This window comes from Trichosurus vulpecula, chromosome 4 (assembly GCF_011100635.1).
Source record: "Trichosurus vulpecula isolate mTriVul1 chromosome 4, mTriVul1.pri, whole genome shotgun sequence".
Lineage (NCBI taxonomy): Eukaryota > Metazoa > Chordata > Mammalia > Diprotodontia > Phalangeridae > Trichosurus > Trichosurus vulpecula.
The window spans coordinates 66,262,997-66,274,745 of record NC_050576.1 but is presented as its reverse complement, the minus strand read 5'-3'; the positions used below and the strand labels follow the sequence as shown (position 1 = coordinate 66,274,745).

General features: G+C 37.1%; 1 protein-coding gene across 3 annotated transcripts in view; it reads right to left on the bottom strand.

The window, feature by feature from the left end:
- Positions 1–1,737: 1,737 nt before the first annotated feature.
- The window catches only part of DNM3 (dynamin 3), a 638,732-nt gene continuing 628,720 nt past the window's right edge, over positions 1,738–11,749 (bottom strand). For all 3 annotated transcript variants that reach the window (XM_036753297.1, XM_036753298.1, XM_036753299.1), the window contains one exon: positions 1,738–3,828. In XM_036753297.1, coding sequence (XP_036609192.1) covers positions 3,759–3,828 — 70 coding nt within the window. In that variant the 3' untranslated portion in view covers positions 1,738–3,758. The remainder of the gene's footprint in view (positions 3,829–11,749) is intronic.

The following is an 11,749-nucleotide window of genomic DNA, read 5'->3' as shown; positions in this document are numbered from 1 at the left end:
GTGAATAATAGATTCGAAAAGGGTTTTTTCCTTCAGGTTTCCATCAAATTTATTCTAAAAAGTCTCAATTTTCTTTATGTTGTCACCTCTCTCCATTTTATTCTTGGAAACATATGGCAGAGAGAAAACACGCATGTGCATCCACTTTTTAGGATCAGTTTCAGTGACCCAGAGAGCAACCTGGATTCCTGATCAGGGACCTTAAAATGGGAGTTTCCAGACTGTATAATAGCCACCTTTTACATTGACATAGGGTTTTTTTGCAATATATTTATGAACACCCATACTGGACACATAGATATGTACATACATACATGTACATAAATACACACATATATGCACACTGTACATCTATAAATCATACCCATGCTTGAAGCATTTTATAAAATGCTTTATGAACTTCCACAAAACACATGTACTTTACATAAACATGATTCAGTATTTACTGTATACAGAGTGACACATGCATAGAAAATGGGTTTGCACACATCAAACATCAACATTTATAACATACTGGTATTAGGTCCCTTTTCATATTTGAGAGTTATGGCTACAGTCTATACAGAAGGCTAATAAAATTAAGTTTACTTGACTACTTTTATTCTTTAAGTTTAGAAGTCTTATTATAGTTAAATAGCTCAGGAAACTGTTTCATTCTAAGGTTTAGGGTTAGACTTAGTTTCCATCCCAACAAATAGGAAATTGACTAATAAGCAGATCCCGCTGCCCATCTAGCTAATGAAGCACAGCTCAAAGCGATGTCGAGGAGTTAAATGTTGGCTAGTGGTTTTTGGAAATGAAATATACCTGTTAAAAGGGAATTCTGTTTCAACAATCTGTCCATGTGTAACTCAGCTGTTATTATCAGTATACATGCAGTGTTTACCTTGTTTGTGGAAATAAAACTACCTCTAGCCGTCATGTCTATATGTATGCTTCTGAATTTGCTCTCCTGTGCCAGATATGATAGAGCTATGGTTATAGGAGTTAGAGTCCAAGCAGCTAGCTTAAAAGACAGTTCCATAGGAGACTAGAGCTAACATGGTAATCATTCGGAACACACATTCAGGTATATTCCTTTCTTAAGGCCATATGTGCAGGGTGTGCCCCGAAGTAAAAATTCTTCTGAAGTTCAGATTTCCCTTACATCAGCTTCTCCCTTTTGGAAAACACGAGCTCTTTGGGAAATGGGAACAATGCTAAAAAACAATTCGTATAGCACACATGACTGTCCAAGTCCTCAGGGTGGCTAGCTTCTATTAGAAACATCTTAGAAGTGGGGAAAACAAAAAAAAGTACCCCCAAAAGGGGGACAATTGTAGCCAAAAGTCTAACTGCAGGGGTATAATCTGGGAGTGAAAGCCAAAGATGACAAATGTATTGTTTATGACTGCATAAGATCAGTGGAAAGAAACTTGAAAAAAATAGGCAATTTTCTTTGACATGGTTTGAGACAATTTTAAAATGCACCAGTGGTTATCCACAATATTTTCCTTTAACTTGAAGGAAAATTTTTTTAAATACAGCAAAATGTAAAACCACATTTTGCACAAAGCCAAACCCCTGAAGTGGGAACAGTATTAGGCAGCTGGTTGCCTCTTTGCCTGTTTAAGATAATGAAAGTGAAGGACAAAAGGAAATCCTAAAATGGGGATTCATATGAAAAGGTCTTCTTGTATCCCTTAACTCTGACAAGTTATTTAATATTTTCCACTTACCTAAGACATACTTTTATAGAGAGAACGTGGACATTGAACATCTGCTCCATTTGCAAAGGGAGACTTTTTTTTATCATTGGGAAAACAAGAAATGGGAGAATTAGTATAACTAAGGAATGTGGTTGTTCCTACTTTGACCTATAAAACAAACTTAAATGTTTAGAAACTTTAAAGATGACATGCCATTGTTATCAAAGGCGACTTCACTTGCTGCTTGCTACCTATAGTATTTTCTTATCCAAATTATCATTGAGCATTTATGAAGTTTAACAAGGTCAACACCTTATTTAACCATTGAATTTGGCAAATCCTCTTTTTGAAATAGTTACATATTGATTTTTTTTACCTCATACTCTACAGGTATCTGCTTTGGGTATAAACTGTAGGAAATTAAAGTTAAGTTAACATACAAATTATGTGAACTGCTTTCAAAGTAAAGCTTTTCAGTTGGCAAAATCTGATTTACTTATGTACAATATGAAATAGCATCACATGACACAACTATTATATGAATATTTGGTCTGCTGTCTGGGAATAGTTAGCTGATGAAATTCACTTTAGTTTTTGGAAGTTTCCTTTGTACCATTTCATATTGTCCTCAGCAGCACAAAACTCAGTGCTAAGGACTGAACTATTAACTGACTGGCTCAGTTGCCCTTGAAAAAATTTGGAAAGTACCTTAGAAAGGAAAAAAACGGATGCTTTTCAGCCCCCAGTTCTCTATCTTTTGTTATATCCGAATGTTCGAATTCTTTCTGTTGAAATCTGAGGGTACTGAGTGACCTATTGGATCTGGGAGGTAGGTGATATCAAGTGTTTTTTATACCACAGAACACCTACGTTGACAGGCTCTCAGTTGTAGGATCCATCCTTTAACAGGTGGCCACCCTTAATAAACTTCTAGCTTTGTTAAGAACGATTTAAATATACAACAAAAAATAACATTCCAGTGGGGAAAATGGATAAAACAAACTCTTGAGTAAGGGAATTACGAATTAGCATGGAATTTTTGCCCATACCAAAACATCCAAGATAATAATAATGAGATGGAGTCAGTGTGAATGAATTTAAGTTACAAAACTGTCTTTACAGTATGCAGTTGGTTAGCCCACTCATTTCACAGTGGCAAAGGACTTGATCTCAGAGACTCAGACCCATATTTTGTACTAGTTTCATCTCTTGCCTTACTCTAAGCCATGGTAACCATCACAGTTACGTACTCTAAGGTGAGTATTACCACTTATGTGAAAGAAGAAAAACTATTTCTCAGACACAGATATGGTGTTTTGCTTCACTTTGAAATTCTGAAATTAAGCTGCTATGCCCGCTGACTGATTAATGTAGAGTAAGCTTTGATTCACAGTTATCCATGAAGCAAAACAAGTCAGTAGAAGGAAAAGGTCCTTGTACTATGCAAAGCACTGAGTTTTCTTTAGCAAAGCACCTTATAAATTTTGAAAGCTTTGACTCCTAAGAAATCATAATGAAACCACTTCCCAGCAGGACTGTGAAAGGAAGGAGAGGGTAAGGGAATCCGAGTATGTAATTATGGAGCAGGCAGCAGCTTTAATAACAGACAACAGAATTCCTCTCACCCTAATTAGAATTTATGGAAAGAAGTATGTGTTGCATAATGTTACTATTCCTTATTACACAGGAACACTCCTTAATGGAAAACATCATTAAAGCAAGTTGTTCTTAAATTTGGAAAGGCCAAGTTCAATCATATGCAGGTAAAGTATATGTTCTCATAGTTCTTGTTTCTTTGTATAGGACTGCACCCCAAACCTGCCCTGGTCAATGGCCCATGTAAAGATTCTATAAGGCCAGTCATTTTCATGGGTTGAAGCATTATGGACCTTCCCCAAAGATTGGAAATGCCACAGGCAATGCAGAATGAGTGATGAGTATATTAGTAAAACTGGTTACTTGCCTACAGATGTCCACACATGCGACTACTCATGATTTATTGCAAGAGTTATCAAATTAGTTGGTTTCATATAATTCATTATCAATTAGTTGCCATGCCAGGAATTTCACTTAGTCTAAGAGGGAGGATTCTAATGGACGGATTATAGTGGGACGAGTTGGTGATGGAGGTGGTCTCCGGCTACAAAGAGAGAAAAAAAAAGGTAAAGAGACAAGTAGAAACATCTAGCATGAAATTGCAACCTTTCTGGGACAGCGAGAAAGTGAAAACATAAGCATGCATATTTTCATAAATGCTGAGCAGGAGCAGTTCCAGTTCATTACAGATAAGATATAGCAGCATCTCGTTAATCCAGCACCTTAAAGGAATGAGATGTTTCACATGCAGGAATCTTCTGAGTATAACTGAAACTTTAAGCTTTTAAGCATCACAAGTGGCACGCTTTTTAACATTTTTGATGATTATCTCTCTTAGGTGTATTTACACTTCCTTTCTAGAGTATATTAAAAATAATTTTACCCCTTTCTGAGGTCCCCATTTTTAAAATGAATTATGCTCTGAGGGTCTACAGAGGCACATAAGGCTCTTTGTCCCTACATTAAATGGCTCTAGAATATCCATTTTGATTTTTTAAAAAAATCTTGGTTTTATGTGTTTCCTCATTAATTCTCAGCTTTATTTTCTTTGTCGTTTTTAAGTTGGTGCTTCTAACTGGTGTGGAGAACCAGATAACCAAGCTTTTTTAGTATGGTCTAAAAAAAAAGAAGCAAATGGGTTTGGAGTGAAAGAGCTAAGAATTTCTCCTGTGAATAAAGGGGATATACATGGGGTCTTTACCCTCTCTTTTGGATATTCCTTTGCTCTTAGCAGTTTTTCAGGTAGAATAGGCTATTTGAACAGTAAGGTGCAGATCTTGGGGTGTTACTGCACCTAAGAAGCTCAGCACAATTGATTGGTTATTCCATATTATGATTCCTTCCTTGATCCCAAGATTCATTTCTTAAACAGCAATAATATTTGTACAGATGCAAATACTTTGCATAGTACTTGGCATATGGCAGGCACTTAATAAATTCTCACTCTCTTTCCCTTTCCTTTCACCTTCACTGGGAACGGGTTTAAGCTTACTCTCTATTGTGTGTATATTGTCTAGGTTACTATTGATATTTTGTAATTGAACTAAATTTACCAAATTATTTAAGTTGACAATTTTAATTTTGATAAGAGCTGCCACTCTTCTTGCAAAATTATGCATTTTGGAATGAAAATCAGACCACAGAATTCAGTTGCAAGTTGGAACATTGGCTTGACTGCACCAAGGGCTGTCATTAGGACTATTTGCTTCCAGAACAAATATCACAAACCAATTCCAGGTAAAGCTACATCAAATGTGTGCTCTCTTGAGGGTGAAGAGTGGAAACAGAACCCACTGAGACTATCACGAGAGGTGTGTGTGTGTGTGGTTGTGTGCACGTGCGCATGCCTGCCCATGTGGGAAAAGCTCACTTTGGCTCACTATGTGGTAGCTTCCTAGTTTAATTAATTATTCTTGTTAGCTAGGTATTAAACCCTGTTATTTCTGTTCTGCTAAAGAACTGTAAGTGCTGTCATCGTCTACATTTGGTGTCCTGAATGAAGCTCTAATCACTTTAGTTACAGTCCTGATTGTGCTAGAGGTTGGAAGGTAGAAAAAAAAATCAGAAAAGAAGTATATAGTTTCCCTCATTATAGCCACAGAACAGAAGAAAAAATTGGAGCCCGACCAGCAAAGGGTGGGGAGGACCACTGTTGATGAATGGCTGTGATCTAAACCATCCAAGTCTGAGTTTTAGTTCTTTTCGATGTACGTGTAGCACATTCCTCCATTACTGGTACCAGGCAGATGTCAATTAGGATTCAAATAAGAGTTGTACTATGGAGGGCCATCACCTGATCTGGTATAATGAAAAAATCCTAGATTAGAAGACAGATTCCTGAGATGTTCATGTCTTGGTTCTGTTCATTATTTAGCTGAATGCCCATTGACAAAGTCACTAACTTTTATGAACCTTCGTCTCATCAACTGAAAAATGCAAAGGATATTATGTAACTACCTACTCACGCTGATGAAAGTTCTTTGCTTTGAAACCATTAAAACCATAAAATGTGAATAACAACAGTAATAATGGTAGTAATCATAACTGCAGGAACAATAAATGCAAAAAGGAATATTTAAATTGACAACAAAAGGGGTTTTTTCCTTTTTTTTTTTTTTGTCATCGAATAAGACTGCTAAGCTTTTACCAAGCAACATTTATTAGTTAATTTGACTAGGAAAACAAGGCCTCTTTAGAAATTGACCATGATTAATTAGAGATATTCATGTTTTCTTCCAGGTATTTAAAACCATTAAAAACGACTTTCTCTTCTTTGCTCACAATTAAATACTTTTAAAAATAAATGTCCTGAAGATTAACTACCTCTGTTTGCATCATTATTCCTGCTTCGATGGTAAACCTCTAGAGCTAGGGTTGTCTTAGGGTCTGTGAACTTATTTTGAAAATTTTTTGATAACTATATTTATATGTCATTAATTTTCTTTGTGATATTATGCATTAGAAACATAATAATGATAAGGGGCCTATAGAAGGGATTCATTCACCAGGCTGCCAAAGGGGTCCATGACACAAAATAGATTGAGAATCCCTGATCTAGAGGATCAGAATAACTTGCATTTTTAGAAGGAGATTGACAAGTTGGAGCATGTTCAGAGGAGTGTGACTATGACAGTTGGGGGACTAGAAACCATATTATAAAATGATTCATTGGAGAAAATGAGGCTGTTTACTCTAGAGAATGGAGGGCTGAGAAGGACATGATCCTTATTTTCAAATATTTAAAGGACTTCTTTGTGGGGAAAGAGTTTGGATTTATTTTGCGTAGCTTCAGCAAACAGAACAAGGATCAACATATGTGCTTTATAGAGAGCCAGACTTTATTTCACAATAAAGAAGAACTTCCCAATAATTGAAGCTGTCCAACAGTAGAATAGTGAGTTCCCAGTCACCGATGGTATTTAAGTGGAGGCTGGATAATCCCTTTTAAGTAATGCTGTAGAGCTGATTAATTCATCATCTAGGAACTTAGTTTAGATGGCTTTTAAATTCTTTTAACTTTGTCATTCTATGAATCTTTATTCACTTGTTTTAAATGGTCTGTATGCAGTTATATGTTTAAAAATTATTTAACTTTTGATTTATATCGTCAAGCATATGTATGGTGATTCTAGAGAGAATGTTTTCAAAATAATATTAAATATGACCTGATTTTATGCATTAGAACATAGACTCTACTTTGTTTCTTGTTTTATATATATATATATATATATATGTATGTATATGTATGTGTATATATGTATATATATACATATGTATGTGTGTATATATATATATATATGTATATATATATATATATATATATATATATATATACACACATACATATATATACACATACACATGCTCTCCAAAACTTGGATCCCATCTACCTTTCCAAGATTTTGCCACTAATAGGCTTTGTGATTTTGGATGTTGCCTGATCTTTCTTGGTTTCTTCATCTGTAAAATGAAGGGAATTGAGCAAGATAATCTCTAAACTTCCTTGTAGTCCTGACACTTGGAACAGGGCTAGACACCATTGGATAATAGCAGAGTGATGTGATCAAAATAGTGGATAAGTATGTGTATAGCTGTGTGTAGCATTATGAATGGGTGAACCCTATAAAGTGAATAATTAGTGGTTTATTTGAGTTGAGGCATGAGGTAACTGGGGCTTGAATAAGAAGCCTGGTGGTCTGGCTGTGAGTGATGGAGATGTTCAGGTAATGTTGTGGAGAAGGAAGAAGTTTAACTTCTCAATAGCCAATATCATCGGGTATGAAAAAATTGAGGAGATAGCATAGTGGCACTGCCTACAGCAATGGGCATTTCAAGAAAGAAAGGAAGACTCGACCAAAAAGACAAATGAAACTTCAACACTTTCTCTCAAGCTGATTAATATCTTAAATATTGCTACTAGGCACAAAACTCCAATGCTAGTGTAGTGACATATATGTAGTTAGGTTCTTAATAAATGTGGAATTGAATCCTAGCTTACAGTTTTATTGGAACAAAATTCAATGCAAATATGAATATTTTGTAGTCAACCTGGGCCTACAATTGTTTCAGAGAAAAATAAGATCAAAATATCTAACTGAAATTTTAGTAGATTTCTATCTTAAATCTTACTGGAAAATGGTACAAAATGAACACTAATTTATTAACAACTGTCAGAATTTGAAGAGCTTTTAACAGGATAGAAGATCAGGCCAAAACTATTAAGATGAAATTTTATATGGATAAATATAAAGTCTTATACTTGGTTTAAATAATCAAGTTCATGAGTATGATATGGCAGGGGGAGTCTATGACTAGACAGCAGTTCATCTGAAAAAAATCTAGGATTGTTAGTGGACTGCAAGTTCAGTATTAGTCCACAGTGGTAGCCAAAGAAATTGAATGTAGTATCAGGTGTCAGTAAGGCAGGCATAAGGTCCAGAAGATACATAGTTCCACTGTACCTGCACTGGGGAGATCACCTGAAAAGAACTGCTCAATTCTGGGGGTGAAATTTAATGACACTGATAAGCTAGAGAGTGCTGAGAGAAGGGCTTCGAGGAAAGTGAAGGGTCTTCATTACTTGTTAGGGCCTGTGGAGGGAATGGAATATTTCGCCTGGAGGAGAGGAGATTTATGAGGATATGAAAACCATTGTGTTGTGAAGGTTGATCACATAGAAGAGGGGTTAGACTACATTGTGCTTGACCTCACATGGTAATACTGGGAACAATGGGAGGAAGCAATAAAGAGCCAAAATTAGGATAATGTAAATAAAAAAACTTCCTAACAATGATCAGTATCTCAGTGTGGAAAAGAGCTGCCTTAGGAAGCAGTGGGCTCACTCCCTCATCAAAGATCTTCCAGCAAAGATTGGATGGCCACTTTTGAGGTTCATTATGGCAGGCATTCCTGGACGGGTATGGGCAAGACTCAGCAACCTATGAGACCCCCTCCAACTCTGAGATTTTGGGACTCAAGGTGAGTTTTACTAATACAAAAATGCTAAGATACTGCCTCTGGGCACCCATCAGAAAGAAAGCAAATTCAATCCTGCAAGCAGTTGTTAAGTATCTGCTACGTGGCAGACACTATACTGATGCTGAGGACATAAGGACAGAAGGGAAAACAGTCCTGTTAGAGATTTTACATTCTCCCAGGGAGCAACATGTCAACGAATCGATTAACAAGAATTTATGGGGACTTATAGGATCAGATGCTGCACAGGTCTTGTGTTTTGTGTGTCTGGTATCAGTATTTAATGTGATGGTCTAGGGAATGCAAAGAAAAGCAAAAATAGACCTTGCCCTCAAGAAACTTATATTCTAATGTAATTGTAATGTGAACTACTAAGTTTGTACAAGAGAGTCAGTACACAGCAGGTGCAAGGCAATCTGAGAGGGAAAGGGATTAATAGATGCCTTCAGTTGGTAGGATTTGAGTTGAGTCTTGAAGAAAGCCAGGGAAGTCAGAAGGAGGAAGGCAAGAGAGAGCATTTCAGAAATAGGTAACAGCCAGTGCTCAGAGTAGAGAGATGGCCAATGCATGGAGGAGAGTAAAGTGTAAGGAGACTGGAAAGGTAGGAGGAGCCAGGCTCTAGAGAGCATGGTTTTAATGCAGAGGGGTAGGAAGATGCATTTGAAGGCTGTTGCAGTGGTCCAGGTGAGAGGGGATGAAGGCCTCAGTGAGGGCTATTGCTGCATGAGTGAAGAGGAGACACAGGGGAAATGATGTGAAGGTGGAAAAGACAAGATTTAGGGTGAGTGAGAGCGAGGGGTCAAAATGATACCGAGGCTGAGTGCCTGAGAGGACTATGGTACTCTCAATAGTAACAGCGAAGTTGAGAAGAGGAAAAGGAGTTGGGGGAAAGATAATGAGTTTGAGACATGTGGAAGTTGAGTTGCCTTTAGGACATCCCATTCAAGATGTCCAAAAGACAGTTGGTGATGTGGGATTGTAGCTCACAAGAAACACTAGGACTAGATCTATAGATGTAGGAATTCTCTTTATAGAGATGACAGCAAGTAAACACAGTATGTCTAAATCACAGAGTCAGGAGGACTGGAAGTATTTGACAACAAAGGGCAGATGAGGAAAGGCCTCACAGAGAGGGAAGAATTTAAGTGGAAACTTGAATAAAGTTGGAGAGTCCAAGAGGCTGAAGTGAGGAGGGAGAATGCTGCAGACATGAGGAGCGCAGTCTGTGCAGGCAGAGAGGTGGACACAATGCTGTCTGAAGGGACTAAAGAAGTACATTTCAGGTCAGCCACCAATGCTCATTTCATTATTCAGCTTCTAACCTATTCAAAGTGGTTTTTTGTTCATCCACTCTACAACAGTTTGTTTTGGGTAGAGCAAAGTTATTAATTTTGCAACAACTGTTCCTCAGTTGCTCTGCTTTGTGATGGGTTTCATTAAGTTTCCATTTTTATTGAAATAGAGCATCTTGTATAACTTAGAGTTTATTGAAACACTGTGTATGTGGTTGGTTTATAGTTACTATAGGAGAGCCATGCTTCTGCTTTCAAATCAAAGTTGAAAGATGTGAAACCAACATAATGGCCTTACAATTTGTAGCTGCGGGGCTGGGCACACTACATACTATTTTTGCACTCTACCAAATGTCACAAGAAAGGCAAATGCTGCTGCAGGGTGGTTGAAATTGTGGATGAGTAGAATGGCTTCTCTGGTAAATCAGAAGTGTATGTTAGTTTCATTGTTTCATCCTATTTTCCTCTTCTGATTTATGGTGTTAAGAATGGAAGAAGTAAAATGTTAGCTGCCCCTTGAGGCCAATGACCCACTTTGGCTGAGCATAGGTAGCTCTGAGCTTTTCATGGATATTGGGTCAACTTTATAGTAGGACTCTTGCAGGACAAATTGCTTTGGATGTCAGGGAAAGTAGCTTGGTTATACTGGAGAAGATTCAAAAGACCCACTCTAATAAAGATGCTTGTGGGTTATCATCACACAATGGAAATACTCAGGACAAGAAAGATGTGGGTCTACAGGTCATGATTAATGAAAATTAGATGGTCTCAGTAGGGTGATAACTCTTCTAAAACATACTGAAAAGAACAATAGCTGGAAGGGAATCTTAGAATTCATTAAGTTCAATTCCCTCATTTTACATATAAAGAAAGTAAGGTCCAGAGAAGTGAATTTACTTCCTCAAAGGCACACAGGTGAGGCAGTGGCTGAACTGGGATTTAAATCCAGCTCTTCTGACTCTAGATCTGATACCTTTCATACTCTCAAGAGTGGGGAAAGTGTACGTTTTTTAAATGAAAATCTCAGAAAGTATACTTTCTGCTTGGTAGGTATGTCAACTATGAAGCAGTAATGAAAGAAAGTGGTAAGTCCTATAGTCCTGGGTTCCTAGAAATGGTCGATTCAATCTTGCTTTTATTACTTAACAGAGAAGAGAAAAAAATAAAAGAGAAAAGGAGGGTGTAAGCACAGTTTGTCACAGTAGACAGAATGCTGGACCTCATGTTAGGAAAATCTCGGTTCAGATCCCGTCTCTGATACTAACTGTGTGATCATGAACAAGTTACTTAGCATCTGAGACTTAGTTTCCATATCCGTAAAATGTAGTGTCTAAAAGGGAGGAAAAGGTTTCTGTAGTGAAATAAGGGAAACCTTGAAAGCTTGGCATAATCTTACATAAACCCTAGATTTTGGGAAAGCAGACTTTTGAAGACTTCAGAAGAAAGCTAAATAGTAAGCAACACGCAAAAACTTAAAAAGTATTTTCCATGGTCTAAATTTTAAGGGGGAAGTTGTCCCCAAGAGGAGGGGAAATTCTCAAGAATGAAACTGACAAATGGAAACATCTCTAGCGAGGAAAAATAGGTGCTGTTTAAAGAGACAATTGTGCATGCACAGGAAATGCTCCAACCTAGATTTTAAAAAATGATACATTATCTATCTAGTCTATCTAGCTACAGAAATAGATATGTACAGAG